The sequence below is a fragment of the Podarcis liolepis genome, assembly GCF_965112155.1.
Source record: "Podarcis liolepis genome assembly, chromosome: 4".
Classification (NCBI taxonomy): domain Eukaryota; kingdom Metazoa; phylum Chordata; class Lepidosauria; order Squamata; family Lacertidae; genus Podarcis; species Podarcis liolepis.
Genome location: NC_139558.1, coordinates 106,331,654 through 106,351,847, shown reverse-complemented (window position 1 = coordinate 106,351,847; position 20,194 = coordinate 106,331,654). Strand labels below are relative to the sequence as shown.

Genomic DNA, 20,194 nt, shown 5'->3' with positions numbered 1-20,194 from the left:
TGTGACCCCCTGGACCAGAGCATGCCAGGCCCTCCTGTCTTTCCACTGCCTCCCGCAGTTTGGTCAAACTCATGCTGGTAGCTTCGAGAACACTATCCAACCATCTCGTCCTCTGTCGTCCCCTTCTCCTTGTGCCCTCCATCTTTCCAATAATAATAATAATAATAATAATAATAATAATAATAATAATAATTTATTATTTATACCCCGCCCATCTGGCTGGGTTTCAGAGAATGATGCTGGCTTTCCACTCTGCAAAAAACCCCTCTCTTATTATTAAGCAAAAAGTGTTTTTGAATAGTCTTGGCATTTTTCCAACGAGAGTTTTCATGGATTCCATAACTAGACAAATTGGGCTGATTTAACTAAAGCTAAATGGTGGACTGCTCCATGCCTCGACAATTATGATTTGAGACATGCCTTAGGGAGAGCCTCAAAAGACTCTAAAGTAAACGAGGCTGGAGTACTTCTTTACCAAATGGCTATTCGCTTAAACCTAGTACCCCTGAATGGTTGCTGCCCTCCTGATATACCGGGGGAGTATACCCACCTAGGCATAAAATCAAACAGTGTACTAGATTACCTTTTAGCCTCGAGTGACCTGATTTCGAAAGCCCTCTCTTTTAAGATTGACAATATTCAGTTCAGTGACCACCTTCCACTTGCTGCTACATTTGACCTAGATTGGCATGGGGACGAGCACAGTCATCCAACTCAACTAGATACCAACGCAGAAAACCCGGTAGAGGGTATTAATACGGCATTACGAGTGAAGGGTATAAAGTGGTCTGTAACGCAGGCTCAAAAATATTCTGAATTTTTTCAGCAGGAGATCATACAAACCTATTCAGCCCTTGGCATAACCTCATATGAATATGATCAATCTATTAATCTATTTGCCAATCTGTTGAATGACCTTACGTCATTCTTTACTGTCCCATCCCACCAGGCAAATAGGGCCCACTCCAAGACAGGTGCACTGTGGTTTAACCGTAATTGCAAACAAGCCAAACAACATCTCTGTGCTATTTATAATGATTAAAAATCCTCAGGGGTGACTACGCTTCCCAAGAAGTACTATCAGGCAAAATCAGCTTACAAATATGTGCAAAAAAAGGCCAAACAGGAATGGCAACGGAACCGCTGGCAAGCACTTATAGCTGCCTCAAGCACCCGTAATTCCCGAAAATTCTGGCTGTTGGTTAACAGAAAAACTAAAAGATACCCCTTAACAGTTATTCCTGCCCCAGTTTGGGAATCCTTTCTAAGGAACTATTTTGCCTTACCAGACCTTAATATTAATACAATCGATGGATTCTTTGAGCAGGCTCCCTCTTTGGCCACCCACTGACCCGGAAGAAATCCACGGACTCATTTCTAATCTTAAAATTGGAAAAGCCCCCGGTCCTGACCTAGTCCCGGCGGAAGCTATAAAACTTCACGCAGACTGGTGGGCGAAAATCCTGGCCACTACTTTTGATGCCGTAAACAACAGTGGGATGGTACCAAGAATATGGAAGGATGCGATTATTGTTCCAATTCATAAAAAGGGCTCGACAGATGATCCGGGAAATTACAGGAATATCAGTTTATTGTCATTAATTGGGAAAATATATGCACGGTTCTTGTTAACTAAGCTTACTAAGTGGGCCGAAGAGAACAACTTGATTGGGCCTGAACAGGCTGGTTTTAGACCGAATCAGTTAGCGGTTGATCATGTCTTAGTTTTATACCACCTTGCCTGGAAATATTCTTCCCCAAATAGAGGCCAACTTTGTGCGGCCTTTATTGATTTAAAGGCCGCTTTTGACAGCATCCCCAGAGGATTACTTTGGGGAAAATTAGCCCGATGGGGAATAGACAAAAGACTTTTGTGGCTAATAACTAAATTGCATGACGGATCGGCCACTAGGGTGAGAATCACTCTGGCTGGCGACCTCTCAAACTCAGTAACTTTCAATAGAGGTGTTCGTCAAGGATGTATCCTTGCTCCGACCCTTTTTAATCTATTTATAAGTGATATGAGAGCGCCTCTGATAGATTCTCAAGAAACGATTCACGCCCCCCGTCTTGCCCAATATCGTTGCCCCCTTCTACTCTACGCAGACGACGCAGTGAGTCGGCCTTAGGAGGGCATTAAATTTTTTTTATGTTTACTGCAAATCAAATTTTCTTACAATTAACCATGTTAAGTCCAAAGTCCTAATTTTCACCAAGAGTCGAAAAACCTATAATTGGAGAATAGACGGAAAAGCAATTGACCAAGTCTTTAAATTTCAGTACTTGGGAGTCCTTCTCCAACACAACATGGGCTGGAAGGTCCATCTTGCATATGTATTAAACAAAGCTAAAGCCCTTTCCTTTGCGCTACTGCGTTTTTTCTTTTCAGATGGGGCTTTTCATATTCCATCAGTGTTAAAAGTTTTCAAGGCAAAGGTGATTGCAACAATAGCATATGCAATCCCATTATGGGGGTCCTTTGTTAATCTAACCCATTTGGAGATAATCCAAAACCAGCTTCTAAGAAGGTTGCTAAAATTACCCAGGTGTGTAAGCAATACTGCAATACGACTGGAACTAAATGTTACATCGCTAGAAACCACATTATGGAAATGCATCCTCTGTTACTGGCTGGCATTATGGCATAAACTTCCAAATCTCCACTTGATACAGTGTCTCTGGAGAGATGACTTCCCTAGCCCCTGGGCAAAAATAATACATGGGAAACTTGTGTCCCTAGGACTATCTCCATCTGAACTATTAAAATTGGATTTAATTTCTGCCAAGAGAATTATAACTCAAAAATTAGAGGAGATGGATTTACAATTTAATATTGCGACAGGTGGTGGCACCTGTTCGCCGATAAACCTTGGCTTAACACCACCAACGAAACTTCCATCTTATTTAACTACCTTATCTGTGGTGACGCACAGGTATGCCTTTATAAAGGCTAGATTCAATGTTTTCCCATCAAACGTGTTGGGTAACAGACTCTCCAACAGACAGATCTCACTCCTCTGTGACTGTAAAAGTGGATCTATAGAATCGTTACATCATATAATCTTCTGTTGTCCATTACATTCGGCTGCACGGTCCAAGTTTCTGGCCCCATATTTATCGAGAATTGCTGACGGACCTCAGGAAGCCCAAATAATATACTTATTAAACGACGAAGATACAAGTAGATCCCTTGCAGTCGCGAGATACCTGATTAATGTTTTATTTCAAAAGAGGAGAAATGGATCACTGTATGACTCTGACAGCTTAGCTAAACTTAAGAACCATCAATAAGTGCCAGAACTAAGACGCATACCCCCAAAATCTGGTGGATTTGAATTGCGGTTTACATAGAGGGAGCTTATTGAGTATAGTGTTTACTTAACTGAAGTAAAATTGGTTTTATATGGGTGTTTTAACTTGGAACTGTTTAAATTGTATTGTTTATGGATAAATTTTGATGTATTGTTTTTGATATGGGCCAATGGCCGCAATCTATCTATCTATCTATCTATCTATCTATCTATCTGCGGAATGGAGAGGTTGCATCTTCTTGCAGTCCATGGGACTCTCCTTATACCTCTTCACAAATATAGAAAGGCCAGCTTTGGTTAAGTTTTCCTCAATCTTCTTCTTTTTTCTTTTTTAAAAATGAATGCTTATTGAATTTTATAACAAATAAAAATATCTCAATCATCATGTTATATACAATTGTTCTCCCTCCTGTCCTCCGGACTTCCCTCAACTCCCCTTCTACTGAGTTATTTAGTTTTATTTATTGTGTCCTGCTTTAGATAAAAGTAAATTCCCCTATCATTTCTCTAATTTTTCTGTTACTATAATAAAGTTTATTCAGACCCTGCCAGTTGCTGTTTCTGCAAATAACCTGTAAATGGTTCCCAAACTTTTAAAATCCTTTTTGTCCTTCTCTCGTAGTTTTTCTGTTAGCTTAGCCAATTCTGCATAATTCATCAGTTTTTCTTACCATTGTTCTTTTGATGGTATTTCTTCCACCTTCCAATTTTGTGCAGTCAAGATTCTTACCACTGTTAAAGTATACATAAATAATGTCCATTTTTCTTTTGGCAGCTCTTGATTTGAGATACCTAACAGAAAGGCTTCAGGCTGTTTACCAAAGCTCATTTTAAACATTATTTTCAGTTCATTATATATCATTTCCCAATATTTTTAATGCATTTGCATTCCCACCATATATGATAAAATGTTCCTTCCTTTTCTTGACATCTCCAGCATCTCTTATTTTCATTCTTAAACATCTTTGCCATTTTCACTGGTGTGATATACCATCTATACATCATTTTCATGTAATTCTCTCTTAATAATATACAATCTGTAAATTTTATATCAACTTTCCACAATATAACATAACACACTAACAAAAGTCAAGCTAAGCAATTTGTGCTTCCTTTTTCTGGTTATTCCACTATGACTTTTGATAGAATACAGATAATTACATTCTTCATTAAATTATCTTTACATTGATACATAATTTTGTGGTATTACGCTAAACGAAGTCGTGTTACGAGCCATCAAATATCTGAAATACACTTTTTTCCCAAAAGGCTTCCACAATTTTGGCCACTACTGTATATCAAACAAATCAACATTCAACAATCCATTAGAATATATGAATAAAAATGTTGGTTAATGACAACTAACAAAGGCAATGAACAAAGACCCAACTCCCTTCAGTTCTTCTTGATTTGTTTCTGAGGCTCTAATCCCTTTTTTGTCTCCATTGCAGATTTTAATAAATTGGAAAACAAAAACAAGGATGAACATGACAAAACCCCCAGAGAGGAGAAGCCATGCAAAAATTTGGAATGTGGAGAGAGCTGCAGTCAGAGCTCCCATTCCACTTCCCAAGAAAGAATTCTCATTGGAAAGAAACCCTATCAGTGCGTGGAATGTGGAAAGAGCTTCAGTCAGAGCTCCTCTCTCACATCCCATCGAAGAATTCATACAGGAGAGAAACCCTATCAGTGTGTGGAATGTGGAAAGAGCTTCAAGCAGAGCGCCAATCTCACTTCCCATCGAAAAATTCATACAGGAGAGAAACCCCATCAGTGTGTGGAATGTGGAAAGAGCTTCAGGCAGAGCTCCCATCTCACTAAGCATCAGAGAATTCATACAGGGAAGAAACCCTACCAGTGTGTTGAATGTGGAAAGAGCTTCAGGAAGAGCTCAGATCTCACTAAGCATCAGAGAATTCATACAGGGGAGAAACCCTATCAGTGTGTTGAATGCAGAAAGAGCTTCAGGCAGAGCTCCGCTCTCACTTCCCATCAAAGAATTCATACAGGGGAGAAACCCTATCAGTGTGTGGAATGTGGAAAGAGCTTCAGTCAGAGCTCCTCTCTCACTAAGCATCAGACAATTCATACAGGGGAGAAACCCTATCAGTGCATGGGATGTGGAAAGAGCTTCAGGAAGAGCTCAGATCTCACTAAGCATCAGAGAATTCATACAGGGGAGAAAACCTATCAGTGCATGGAATGTGGAAAGAGCTGTAGGAAGAGCTCAGATCTCACTAAGCACCAGAGAATTCATACAGGGGAGAAACCCTATCAGTGTGTGGAATGTGGAAAGAGCTTCAGGAACAGCTCCTCTCTCACTTCCCATCGAAGAATTCATACAGGAGAGAAACCCTATCAGTGTGTTGAATGTGGATTGAGCTTCAGAAGGCATTCCCATCTCACTTCCCATCAAAGAATTCATACAGGGGAGAAACCCTATCAGTGTGTGGAATGTGGAAAGAGCTTCAGGCAGAGCTATGATCTCACTAAGCATCAGAAAATTCATACAGGAGAGAAATCCTATCAGTGCTTTGAATGTGGAAAGAGCTTCAGTCTGAGCTTCTCTCTCACTTCCCATCGAAGAATTCATACAGGAGAGAAACCCTATCAGTGTGTGGAATGTGGAAAAAGCTTCGGTAGGAGCTCCCATCTCACTTCCCATCAAAGAATTCATACAGGGGAGAAACCCTATCAGTGCATGGAATGTGGAAAGAGCTTCAGTCATAGCTCCTCTCTCACTAAGCATCAGAGAATTCATACAGGGGAGAAACCCTATCAGTGCGTGGAATGTGGAAAGAGCTTCAGGAAGAGCTTCAGTCTCACATCCCATCAGAGAATTCATGCAAAGGTTGGAAAAACCATTAAAAAGCTTTAGGAGCCAGGCAAATCCGCACCTTGTTAACCAGGCCTTTGGCTTATTGACATCTAATGCCCTTTTAAGATGTGGTAGTGAGCCACAAATATGGATAAGTCACAAAGACAGGTAGTCATGAAAGATGGCAGACTGCCAAAAACCTTTTTTGACATGACTGACAACATGGACTTGATTGACATTTGGAGAACTAAGAACCCCTCGGGTAGAGAGGGAACTTTCTTCTCTGAAGCCAAAATGGCATGGACAAGAATTGACCAAATTTGGATAACTAGAGGATTGGCTCCTAAAATTCGAAAAGCGGAAATTTGTCCTAAAACTTACTCCGTCCATAATGCTGTGAGAATGGAGATGAAATTAACACCAATTGGTTCCTTTAGATGGAGGATGATTGACACCTTGTTTAGAAATGTAGAGGTTACCAAGAAGGCCCAAAAAATCTTGAGAGACTATTTTGATATAAATTTGAATACCACGGTTGAAAAAAGAGTAATGGTTGAAAAAAGAGTAAAAAATTTTGCAGACATTTTGGCAAAAAGACTTAAAAAAGCATTAGCAGAGATGATAAATAAAGACCAGGCAGGCTTTCTCCCCGGTAGACATTTATCTGACAACATAAGGAATGTAATCAATATTTTGGAAAAGTTACAAGTGAATATCAATACAAAAGCAGTTTTGATATTTGTAGACGCGGAGAAAGCCTTTGACAATATTTCTTGGAGTTTTATGAAGAAAAATTTTCAAGGGATGGGGGTTGGACAAAACTTTGAAAATGGTATAGGTGCGATTTACTCTGAACAAAAGGCTAAACTGATAGTTAACAACATAGTGACAGAAGAATTTAAAATTGATAAAGGGACACGACAAGGCTGCCCAATTTCCCCACTGCTTTTTATTTCGGTCCTGGAGGTTTTGCTAAATATGATTAGAAGGGACCAACTGATACAAGGTATACAGGTCGGATCTAAACAATATAAACTTAAAGCCTTTGCAGATGATCTTGTATTGACACTACAGGAGCCAGTATCTAGTACCAAGAGGGCTCTAGAATTAATCCAGGAGTTTGGTCAAGTGGCAGGCTTTAAGCTAAACAAGTTAAAAACTAAGGTTTTGGAGAAAAACTTGACGCCGATTGAGAGAGAGAGGTTTCAGAATGAGAGAGATTTAATATTAGTAAAGTAGGTAAAATACCTGGGGGTGAATATGACTGCTAAGAATGCGAATTTATTTAAAGACAATTATGAGAAATGTTGGTCAGAAGTGAAGAAAGACTTAGAAATCTGGTCGAATTTGAAGCTTTCCTTGCTTGGTCGAATTGCTGTTATTAAGATGAATGTATTGCCGAGAATGTTGTTTTTGTTTCAATCATTGCAAATTATTGACAAGATGGACTGTTTCAAGAGGTGGCAAAGAGACATTTCGAGATTTGTCTGGCAGGGCAAAAAGCCCAGAATAAAATTTAAGATACTTACTGATGCTAAAGACAGAGGGGGGTTTGCCCTGCCGGACCTTAAACTTTACTATGAATCAGCATCTTTCTGCTGGTTGAAGGAATAGATGCTTCTTGAGAATACGGACATTTTGGATCTTGAAGGTTATGGCAATGTATTCGGGTGGCATGCATACTTGTGGTATGGCAAGGTTAAAGCACATAAGGCATTTAAAAATTTAATGTTTGGATAAGATATAAAGACTTTTTGGAGAGTAAAACCCCAAGGTGGTTATCACCTATGGAAGCGAAAGCTATGAAAAAACTTAATATGGAGGCCAAATGGCCAAAGTACAGTGGTACCCCGCAAGACGAATGCCTCGCAAGACGGAAAACCCGCAAGACGAAAGGGTTTTCTGTTTTGGAGGCGCTTCGCAAGACGAATTTCCCTATGGGCTTGCTTCGCAAGACGAAAGCCCATAGGGAAATCTCCGGGGACCTGTTTTAAATTGCTGGCGGTCGGGAGCAAAGACTTTCGCCCACAGCCGGCCTTCAGAAGAGGTCCTGGACCTCTTCTGAAGGCCGGCGGGGGGCAAAAGTCTTTGCTCCCCCCACTGCCTTCCCGGGACAGCGGAGACTTCTCCGCTGCCCCGGCGATCTTAAAATGCTGGGGGTCGGCAGCGAACGCTTCGCTCCCGACCCCCAGCATTTTAAAATCTTTGGGCGAGTGTCTGCAAGCCTCGCGCGCCCGGCAGGAGGTCCCGCCGGGTGCGCGAGGCTTGGGGCGGCAGCCTGTCACCCAAAGCACGGGGAGCCCTTCGGAGAGCTCCCCTTGCTTTGGGCGAGTGTCTGCAAGCCTCGCGCGCCCGGCAGGAGGTCCCGCCGGGTGCGCGAGGCTTGGGGCGGCAGCCTGTCACCCGAAGCACGGGGAGCCCTTCGGAGAGCTCCCCTTGCTTTGGGCGAGTGTCTGCAAGCCTCGCGCGCCCGGCAGGAGGTCCCGCCGGGTGCGCGAGGCTTGGGGCGGCAGCCTGTCACCCGAAGCACGGGGAGCCCTTCGGAGAGCTCCCCTTGCTTTGGGCGAGTGTCTGCAAGCCTCGCGCGCCCGGCAGGAGGTCCCGCCGGGTGCGCGAGGCTTGGGGCGGCAGCCTGTCACCCGAAGCACGGGGAGCCCTTCGGAGAGCTTCCCTTGCTTTGGGCGAATGCCTGCAAGCCTCGCACGCCCGGCAGGAGGTCCCGCCGGGTGCGCGAGGCTTGGGGCGGCAGCCTGTCACCCGAAGCACGGGGAGCCCTTCGGAGAGCTCCCCTTGCTTTGGGCGGGTGTCTGCAAGCCTCGCGCGCCCGGCAGGAGGTCCCGCCGGGTGCGCGAGGCTTGGGGCGGCAGCCTGTCACCCGAAGCACGGGGAGCCCTTCGGAGAGCTCCCCTTGCTTTGGGCGAGTGTCTGCAAGCCTCGCGCACCCGGCAGGAGGTCCCGCCGGGTGCGCGAAGCTTGGGGCGGCAGCCTGTCACCCGAAGCACGGGGAGCCCTTCGGAGAGCTCCCCTTGCTTTGGGCGAGTGTCTGCAAGCCTCGCACGCCCGGCAGGAGGTCCCGCCGGGTGCGCGAGGCTTGGGGCGGCAGCCTGTCACCCGAAGCACGGGGAGCCCTTCGGAGAGCTCCCCTTGCTTTGGGCGAGTGTCTGCAAGCCTCGCGCGCCCGGCAGGAGGTCCCGCCGGGTGCGCGAGGCTTGGGGCGGCAGCCTGTCACCCGAAGCACGGGGAGCCCTTCGGAGAGCTCCCCTTGCTTTGGGCGAGTGTCTGCAAGCCTCGCGCGCCCGGCAGGAGGTCCCGCCGGGTGCGCGAAGCTTGGGGCGGCAGCCTGTCACCCGAAGCACGGGGAGCCCTTCGGAGAGCTCCCCTTGCTTTGGGCGAGTGTCTGCAAGCCTCGCGCGCCCGGCAGGAGGTCCCGCCGGGTGTGCGAGGCTTGGGGCGGCAGCCTGTCACCCGAAGCACGGGGAGCCCTTCGGAGAGCTCCCCTTGCTTTGGGCGAGTGTCTGCAAGCCTCGCGCGCCCGGCAGGAGGTCCCGCCGGGTGAGCGAGGCTTGGGGCGGCAGCCTGTCACCCGAAGCACAGCCGCCCGGAGCTTGCGGGGCGGGAGGTGGGAAGAAGGGCTATTTTTCCCACCGCCAGCCTTCAGAACAGCCTTCTGAAGGCTGGCAGTGTAAAGAAAAGCCCTTGTCCCCCCTCCCCAGCCTTCAGAAGAGGTCGGGGGACAGACTGTCCCCGGACCTGGTCTGAAGGTGGTTTCCCTAGGAACGCATTAATTGATTTTCAATGCATTCCTATGGGAAACCGTGCATCGCAAGACGAAAAACTCGCAAGAAGAAAAAACTTGCGGAACGAATTAATTTTGTCTTGCGAGGCACCACTGTATTGGGAAATCTTGGAACAGGAAGGTGACAAGCTGAAATTGCAGAGCTATGAGAAGCTTAAAGGGAAGGTGCGAGACTGGTTACATTATTTTCAAATAAGAGAGGTTTATAACCAAGATAAAAAAATTGGTTTCCAGGTGGAAAAATCAAAATTAGAAACAGAATTGTTAGAACTTCCGGGTTGGTGCCATCGCCGAATGGCGGATTCTCTCCGAGCTCCGGAGGGAATCTGCTCGGCAGGGGTCGGGTCCTGCTGCGCCGGCAACGCGGGGACCATCAAAAACCACGGGCGCGGAAGCCCGTGGACCTGGAGACTCGGCGGGCACCGTTTGTGCCCCCAGACCCACGAAGGAGCCTTTTTAAAGGCTACAGAGCGGGGGACGGGGAGCGGCGCAGTGCTGTGAGTCTTCTGCTTCCCCTGCCGAGCGAAGCCGCATGCCATTTGACAGAGAGCGCTGACTTCTTCTGAAAATTTGGACTAAAAACTAAAAACAAATGGGAGGGGGGGACTAAGGAGATAAGATGGCGGCGCGTGTAGATGCAGCGGCTGGTTGCTCCTCAACTCAGAATTTGGCTTTTTTGTCCTGCCAAAATAGACTTGTTTATAGTCGGCAGGACATGTTATCTATTCGGCTAAGGAGTGAGTGCTGCACAAATTGTGAGTGTCTCCGCGTCTGCAAGGAAGATTTTTTGACTTCAAAGAACTGGGGAGTAAAGAGACACAGGAGAGACCGTAAACAGAAGAGAGGCTGCAGAGGAGGAAGGTGATTAAGGCAATTAAGGTTGAAGACACAACATTATAACTTACCGCTTCCCAGCATTTTCTATGCGAATGTGAGATCTTTGGTGAATAAGCTGGAGGAGTGGAAATTGTGGATAGCAACGGAGAAAACTGTGAGTGAATGCTGTCTTCTGCTGCTTACAGAAACTTGGCTGACACCAATTATTCCTGACTCAGCCATAGAACTAACAGGCTATACAGTGTTCCGCCATGATAGAACAGAGGACTCTGGTAAAAGAAGGGGGGGAGGTTTGTGTGCATACGTGAATAACAGCTGGTGCACAAACCACGCTGTGATAGCCAGTCATTGCTCCCCAACTGTGGAATTTATGACGCTTAAATGCAGACCTATATATCTCCCCCGAGAATTTACAGCAGTACTGATAACTATAGTATACATTGCACCTGATGCGAACATCAATGAGGCAATGGGTCTTCTGCATGATGCCATCAGCAGACAACAAGGCAAGTATCCCGAGGCTGCATTTCTTGTATGCGGGGATTTCAACCAGGCAGATTTGAAAGTGGTCCTACCTAAATTCTATCAACACATAAAGTGTGCAACCAGGGGAGAAAGGACTCTGGACAGGCTGTATACAAATGTCAAACAGGCCTATAAGGCCGAACCACTGGCACATCTAGGCCAATCTGATCATGTGTCCCTGCTCCTGACTCCTGAATATATTCCATTGAGGAAACGGACTCCAGCTATAAAGAGGGATATTACAATATGGCCAGCTGAAGCATCCCAACAACTACAAGACTGTTTTCATGACACCGATTGGGAGGTATTCGCCCAACAGGATGTAGAGACTCATACTGAGCAAGTGTTGGACTATATTAGGTTCTGCACTGAAAATGTAACACGGAGGCGCCGGATAAAGATCTACCCAAACAGGAAGCCCTGGATGACAAGGGAGGTTCAGGGGTTGCTAAAGGCAAGAAATACTGCTTTCAGAAGTGGAAATAAGTCGTTGTACAGCTTAGCTAGAGCGGATTTAAAGAGAGGTATCCGTGTAGCAAAGGAGGCGTATACACAGCGGCTGGAGAATCATCTACAAAGTAACAACACCAGGCAGGTGTGGCAAGGTGTACAAGAATTAACAGGGTATAAATCCAAGGATTCCCTGGCAGACGAGGGAGGGGCATCCCTCGCAGAGGATTTGAATGCCTTTTTTGCCCGTTTTGAAGTAACATCTGCAGCAACACCTGCTGAGGCTTTACCACCACCACCACCACTCCCTGTGAAGGCCTTGCCACCATCACCATCATCAGTACAAAGGAATGTAGTAGTCTCTGTGGAAAAAGAAGAGATGAGGAAGGTGTTGAAGGGAATCAACCCAAGGAAGGCCACAGGGCCAGATGGGGTAGCTGGAAGGGTATTGAGAGACTGTGCAGATCAACTAGCAGGAGTTTTCACTGGGATCTTAAATCGATCCCTAGCCCAGGCTATTGTTCCATCCTGCCTAAAGTCCTCTACTATCGTTCCAATAGCAAAAAAATCTAACCCGGAAGATCTGAATGACTTTCGTCCAGTAGCACTCACACCTATAATCATGAAGTGCTTTGAAAAGCTGGTACGAAATTATGTCATTGCCTGCCTACCAGAGGGACTGGACACATTCCAATTTGCTTATAAAACGAAAAGATTGACAGAGGACACTGTGGCGATTGCCCTCCATGCCGTTCTTGCACATTTGGAGCAGCGGGGGGGGGGGGGTTATTCCAGACTGCTTTTTTTAGATTTCAGCTCGGCATTTAATACCATTCTACCACAACGTCTGATGTCTAAACTGGAAGATCTGGGGCTTCCGTTATCACTTTGTGGGTGGATATTGGACTTTTTGTCAGACCACCCCCAGAGGGTTCGGTTGGGCCCTTATACCTCTAGTATGCTTAGGACTAACACAGGAACACCACAGGGATGCGTACTCAGTCCGCTCCTTTATATTTGCTACACGTACGATTGTGTCGCTGCTCACCCTAGTAATAGGGTTGTCAAATTTGCAGATGACACAACCGTGATTGGGCTCATCTCTGAAAGGGAGGGTGAAACGGACTATAGAGATGAGGTGGAGCAGCTGACAGAGTGGTGCAGAGCTAACAACTTGCTCATAAATACAAGGAAGACAAAGGAGCTTGTGGTGGACTTCAGGAGACAGAAGAGCAACGTCCAGCCACTTTTGATTGATGGGGTCTGTGTGGAGAGGGTAACAACGTTCAGATTTTTGGGCATTGAATTACAAGAGGATCTGTCCTGGAGTGTCAACACAAGGGGGCTTGTGAAGAAGGCGCAGCAGAGACTGTACTTTTTGAGAATACTAAGGAAAAACCACCTTCCACAGAAACTGCTGCTTGCCTTCTATCACTGTGCCATTGAGAGCGTGCTCACTTATGGCTTATGTGTGTGGTACGGAAGCTGTACTACCCAGGACAGGTTGGGGTTGTGCAGGGTTGTTAAGGCAGCAGAGAGCATTGTTGGCTGCCCACTCTCCACCTTAGAGCAGATTTATGCCACAAGGTGCCATAGGAAGGCACTGGACATAGTAAAAGATCCATCGCATCCTGGTCACTGTCTCTTCGAGCTCCTGCCGTCGGGACGGAGATACAGGACGATGAAGACAAGAACAAGCCGTCTTAAGAACAGCTTCTTCCCCAGAGCGATCTCGGCCCTGAATGGGAAGCCTGGACTTTGAAAGTCATCTAATCTTCCTTGCTGTTTTATACTGTATTGTTTTAATTAGTGTTTTTATAGTTGATTTGATTTTGTGTGGAGTGCCCTACCTGGGTGGATGGAGCAGCCAAGTAATTTCGTTGTCCCCGAGAGGGGGCAATGACAATAAAGATATTATTATTATTATTATTATTATTATTATTATTATTATTAAAAACAACAATCCGTGAGTAAATTTGGAAATTGGACTAAAATTTTTCTTGGATTAGGTACAAGCAGGGGAGGTGCAAAGAGGAAGTCTGTCTCCCCCCCCCCATTGTAAACAATTTAAAGCAAGGATTTGACAACTAAGGTCGAGAGAAGAGCCTTTTATTTATTGGATAAAAGTTATTAATTGCACGGATTGAGAGTATAAGTAATTGTGCTGGAGGATAAGAGCTAACTTTTTGAGTTAAAGTGAGCTAACTTTTTGATTTAAAGTGCCACCCCTCCCGGGAACGGGAGCGATCCACGAGAGGAGCCTGCTGAGGAGACACAGAAGATTTTTACAGCTGTCAAATTAGCTGTCAAAGTCGGAAAAAATAGAGAACTTTGTTTCTGATGTTCTTGCCGGTTACATTAGATACAATATAGTTACAACTGAAACAAATTAACTTGACTTTTGGGTTGGAAGTGAAAGGAATACCGAATAACCAGAATCCCTCTTGAGGGAGTTCAGGGACATTACAAGAATGGAAATAGGTCGGAAAATACTAGCTGACCTGGACGAGGTTGCTTTTCTCTTGGGAAAGTTGCGAAAGTTGCAAGAGCAAGGTCATGTTTTGTCTACATCCGCTATAACTTTGAAGTCAACAGCAAATGTATCTACTGAGTTGGAAAAGGACTTGATGTACAAAACCCAGGCAGCTGAACAAGAAAAGAAATCTGAGAAAATTGAGGAAGTGGAGAAAGAGATATATGTTGAACAGGAGGAGCAGGAAGGAGGGACTGCAATGCTGCAGAAAGCAAAGGAGAGCCGGAGGCCTGTCAAGATGGATATAAAAGAAAATAAGGACTGGATGAGGAAAATTTGGTATTGTCAGGGGTACAGGGACAGAGGCACAGGGAAGGCAGGAAATAGAGAGCGATGGAGAGGAATCCCAGGAGAGCGAGGAAGAGGATAGCAATGACGCAGGGGATTCCATGAGTCTCTCCAGCGAATCAGAGGATTCCCAGAAAGGGGCGCCTGTGGTAAGGGCAAGGGGAGCCCCGGGGGGAAAGTGTCAGGAGCGGGGGGCCAGCAGGGGACCCCAAAGCAGCAGCTGGGAATCAGGGCCAGCCTCCCCACCAGAGCGCAGCGAGGGAGGGGGAGGTTCTAGTGTGTCAGAGGGAGCAGCTCCGGCGACAGAGAAAGGGGAGGGATCAGAGCAAGCCGTTCTCCCGGAAGGGGATGAAAGCAGTGAGGGGAGTAGCATAACTGTCAAAAGGAAGGTCAGAAGTTGGGCGCGCGCGCCAAGTTCAAATGAGGAGGCGTGCGGGAGAACAGGGAGCCCGGAGGAGGAGGGGCCAGGTCCCAAAGCCCGCAGGAGGGGGCAGGAGCAGTCTGGAGACTCCGCTTCAGGAGAAAGCAGGAGGGGAGGAACCCCGACGGGCAGAAAGTGTTAGGATATTTCCGTTACACCTTAAAGGGAGCAGGCTTTGTAAGCAACAGAGTCTGCGCATGTCCTGTTTTTGTTCTGATATTCCTTTCGTTTTTGTCAGTCGGCTCAGAGACGCTGAAAGAATGGATGTGTTTTCTTTTGTTCTGTTCAACACTAAATAAAGTCTGTAAATTATGCTCTTCTGTGATGCAAGCTTTTGGCTGTGTTTCTGCTGAAAGAGGGTGCACCAGCCTAGGAATGAGGCTAGGAATTTCCAAAGGCTTCGTGTCCCTAACTGTTGGATCTGCGTGACTACGGGAGGCCGATGGACGTCCAGAACTCCGGCTTGGGGGCCATGATGGACGTTATCTCCCTTGCAGTTTCCCAACAACAAGGTTTCGGGCCCAGATTCACGGCACCTACAGGAGAGTAAAGCTGCAACAGACTGCGTTTGAGAGGTATGAAGGGGGGAAAAGCAAAACGGACGCTTTTTCTGTTTTACCTCGGCAAAGAGCCTTTGATCTCCGGCAAGGCTAAATTGGCCTGGGAGCTGAGCCAAAAAGGCTTCGTGATTAATGGCTGCCAAGATAACGAGTCTCTGAAGATAAATAAGGGCTCACGGCTCAAGTAAAAAGCTGAGATGGATCTCTTACAGACCTCAGAAACTGCTCTGTGTCCTAAGTTGGATGGGCAGAATTATGAACCCTGGGCAAAATGGTGTGAATCTTTGCTGCGTCAGTTTGGGGTCTGGCATGTTGTTTCTGAAGCCCCCCCCCCAGTTCCTCTGACAGAGAGGTGGAAATCAGCTGATTCGAGAGCGATGGACATAATAGTCCTATCCGTATCTCTTGAGGAAATTAAGACGCTGGCTGGCAACACCACTGCACGTGGAATGTGGTCTGCTTTGAAAAAAGCTCATTTGCCAATAATCCCAGCCCAGAGTTTGACTGCATCGGAGGTCCTAGCTGTTTCCCAGAATGCGATTGAGTGCAGGGATGCTGAGGGCACCGGTTGCAAGCTGCAGGGGGAGCTGACCGTCACGGCATCCCAGGCAGCATTCCAGCCTCCAGGGGGAGCCAAGGAGTCGGCAGCTGAGAGCTCTGTTTCTCATGGGAACCAAGGCTATCGCCTTTGCAGAGGCCGGAAAGGCAAAGGTAAACAGAGCCACAGGCAGACACCTGCAGATGGTCAGGAGCAGAGGGAGGGTGAAGAGCCCACGCCAGTGGAAAGCAAGGCGTTGCTTGCTGGCACAGCTTCACCAAAGGCTAAAGGCAAGTCTGCTGGCCAGGAGCAGCAGGGGGGCAAGCTGCAAAAGCCCACGCCACTGCAAAACAAGGGTTTGCTTGCTGTAAAGACTGCTCCAACAGCCAAAGGCAGCTTTGTTGTGGATTCAGGCTGTACGCGCCACATTTCTAAGGATCGGCATCTCTTTATCTCCTTCAAGCCTCAGGAAGGTGAGATCCACCTGGCTGATGGAAGGACGTTGCAAATTGCAGGAGAAGGGACTGTGAAACTTGCAAGTCTGCACACTACCATCAGTAATGTACTTTTTGTTCCAGGAGCTGCAAGCAACTTGTTGAGCGTCCCACAGCTTACTGGACGTGGTTTTCAGATTTCCTTCAAGAGGAGCGTCTGTGTCATCAGTAAAGGCAAAGAGGACTATTTGCATGCAAAGTTTATGGATGGTTTGTTCCATATAACTTATGATGACACTGCTGTTGTGTCAAATGCTGATTCTTGTTGTGTTGCACAAACTAACAAAGTTCTTCATGCAGGTTGCATTCACGATGCGCATCGACGGTTTTGTCACCTCTCTTGGAAGGCACTGGCCAAGATGCCAGAGGTGGTTGAAGGTTTGAACATCAAACCCTGTAAATTGCACATGAAATGTGTATCTTGTGCAGAGAACAAGGTGAAGGTTGCTCCAAAAGGCAAGGAGTCTAGCAGGCAGGCTTCCAAACCCTACCAGCTAGTGCACGCAGACCTGGTTGGGCCACTTGCGCCCTCTTTAGGGGGAGCAAGGTACTTCATGATTCTGATTGATTCTTTTTCCAGGTACATTCATGTGTATTTGCTCGAACAGAAATCGCAAGCGTTTCCGAAGTTTAAGGCATTCTGTGCTTGGTTGCAGAATGTGCACGGTAAACGTATTTCTTGCTTGTTTACTGATCGGGGCGGGGAGTTCACTTCTCAGCAGTTTGAAGCTTTCCTGACTGAGAAGGGAATCCAGCAGCACTTCCGGTCGGTGCCAGCGCTTAATGGCGGTCCTAGCTCCGAGCTCCGGAGAAGGACTGCTTCGCAAGTTCGGGTCTTACCCGCTACGGCAAGCGGGGGACCCCTAAAATCCCAGGCGCTGAAGCCTGAGAACAAGGAGACTCGGTGGGCACCTTTGCGCCCCCCGGTACCGTGAAAGAGCCTTTTTAAAGGCTACGGATCGACATCGGGAGTGAGCGCGGTGCTGAGAGTCGCTACCCAGCCTGCGAAGTGAAGCCGCGTCGCCATAAGCGGAGAGCGCCGATTCCTTCCTGAAAAGAAAATTTGGACTGATTCCCCGTGAGTAAGAGCTGAAAAATAACCGGGACTCTTTGAATTTTAAAAATTGGGCTAAAAACGGGGGAGATTTAAACAAAGGAAGTCTGCCTCCCCCCGACTGTATGAAAGCGAAAGCAACGGAGCTCTAAACCTGCATCCGTTTAAACCCGTTCTTTGATCAGCTAAACCGGACATTTAAACCTTTGATCTCCCCTCTAGCAAGCAGGGCAGAGGGGAGGTGAATCTGACCAATAACTGCATGATTTATTTGGGGGAAAAAACCTCTGCTGTCTCATCTATTTGAAAGTACGAAACGGTCTGCCTTTTCAGTACACTGAACTGACTTTTTCCTGTGAAGCGATACTCTGATACAAAGTTTCCACAGTGCCTGACTACTGTATATTATAAGAAGAAACAGTATAAATTGGGCAACTGTGGCAATTTGAAGTTATAAGCATTTAGCAACATTGACTTTGACTGTGTTAATTTCCTTTTTTCTTACTCCTTGGATTGTCTCCTTTATTTTTGTATTTGGAAATTTTGCTCTATGGCCATTTTGATTTGCTCCCTCTAGAGGATAAAGTAAAGCTCGGCACGGCTTAAGACAGTGGAATTTTCCAAGGGAGAATAAATCCCGTGGGAATTGACCTTGACATGAGTGGCCCACAAGAAGAGATAGTCACAAGAGCCAAGATCAAGCAACAACAACAACAACAACAGCTGCAGCTGCAACAGGCAAAGAAAAGAGGCTCAATCTCAGGCGCAACAGCCGGATCAGCAGGAACAACAGGTCAAGACAAAGGAGCAGCCGTTTCTATGGAAGCTGTGACAGAGGCCCTGCTCAAGATAAACCAAACTCTGGAGTCTTTGACAAAACAGACTTCAGAGAACACACAAAAATTAACAGAAATATCAGCAAGATTAAACCAGAATACAGAATCTATAAATAAATTGGTAGAGGAAAACGCCACCACGCGCCAAATTGCCGAAGAGGCCAAAGCCACTGCTGGAGAGACACAGGAGAAATTAGAGCCGCTTGCCAAGAAGGTCTATGAGCATGATGCAACTTTGGCCTTGTGGGAGTTACAGAGGAAAGAGAGAAACTTAAAATTAAGACTGATTCCGGAGAATGAAAGAGACAGCCTTGTGGAATATTTGACACGGGAGTTTGCGGATTGCTGGGACCTTGAGGAAGACGAATTCAAAATTACGACTGCCTTTAGACTGGGGAAAAAGCAAGACAGAAAGACACCGAGAGATTGTCTGATTACACTCAGATCCAAGGAGGAAAGAGACAAAATACTAGGATTACACTTTGAAAAGGCCTTGCAAATTGGAAATTCAGCTGTACAGATCTTTAAAGACATCCCAAAATACATTTTGGATTTAAGAAACTTCTACAAGGACTTGGTTCTCTTGCTAAAGAAGAATTCTATTCGCTTCAGGTGGGAGTTCCCACAAGGACTGTCATTCGACTACAAGGCAAAGAAAGTGAAAATAAAGACAATTCAAGATAAAGACAAATTTTTGGCAAGATACCAGGAGGACTTACAGAAGGGGACTGTGGACGCACTTGCAGAACAGAGGAGAGCACTGGATATCCTGAATCTCTCGTTTGGACAAAAACCATCACCATCAGAAGAAGAGCAACAACTTGGAGCTGTTGGAGGAGCCTTAGGAAAATAACAAGATGGCTCTGCAATTCCTTAGTTGGAATTGTAATGGGCTCAATGGGCCTTTGAAGAGAAGACAAGTATTTCATATATTGAATAGAGAACAATTGGACTTGATATGCTTACAAGAAACTCACATAACCAGAGCCCACAGGAGATTACTTTCAAACAAAAGGCTAGGACAAGAATTTATCTCATCAGACAAAGTTAAGAAGAGAGGAGTTGTAATATATGTGAAGGAGAAATGGGCTCCAAAAATGATATTTAAAGATGAACAAGGGAGATATCTGGCTGTGGAGATACAAGTACAAGGAGAAAAATTCTTAGTTGTTGGAATTTATGCACCAAATGAAGGCAAATCCGACTTCTTTAAGAGACTTCATGAAACTTTGATGGACTATCTGGATTACAATATGATAATTATGGGAGACATGAATGGCGTGGTCTCCACCAATATGGATAAGGCACAAAGACTTACAGTCACCAAAGAAGGGAGACTCCCTAAGACTTTTTTCGAAATGACTGAAAACATGGACTTGATAGATATTTGGAGAACAAGGAATCCTCTGGAGAGAGAGGGAACCTTTTTCTCCCAAGCAATGATGACCTGGACCAGAATCGATCAAATCTGGGTTACTAGTGGAATGGCTCCAAGGATTAAGAAAGTGGAAATCTGCCCAAAAACTTGCTCCGACCATAACGCCGTGAAGATGGAGATGAAACTCACAACAACTGGTCAATTTAGATGGAGAATGAATGACACCCTCTTTCGAGACAAGGAGATTCTCACGAAGGCCCAAAAGACCCTAAAAGACTATTTTGAAATAAATTTGAGGACCGACGTGGAGAAAAGAGTGATCTGGGACGCAAGTAAAGCGGTGATGAGAGGATTT

General features: G+C 46.0%; 1 protein-coding gene across 1 annotated transcript in view; it reads left to right on the top strand.

The window, feature by feature from the left end:
* The window catches only part of LOC310705094 (uncharacterized protein), a gene marked incomplete at its 5' end in the record, with an annotated part of 105,973 nt that extends 98,005 nt beyond the window's left edge, over window positions 1–7,968 (top strand). The window contains one exon of the mRNA XM_083499514.1: window positions 4,763–7,968. Coding sequence (XP_083355640.1) covers window positions 4,763–6,189 — 1,427 coding nt within the window. The 3' untranslated portion in view covers window positions 6,190–7,968. The remainder of the gene's footprint in view (window positions 1–4,762) is intronic.
* Between the last annotated feature and the right edge of the window lie 12,226 nt (window positions 7,969–20,194).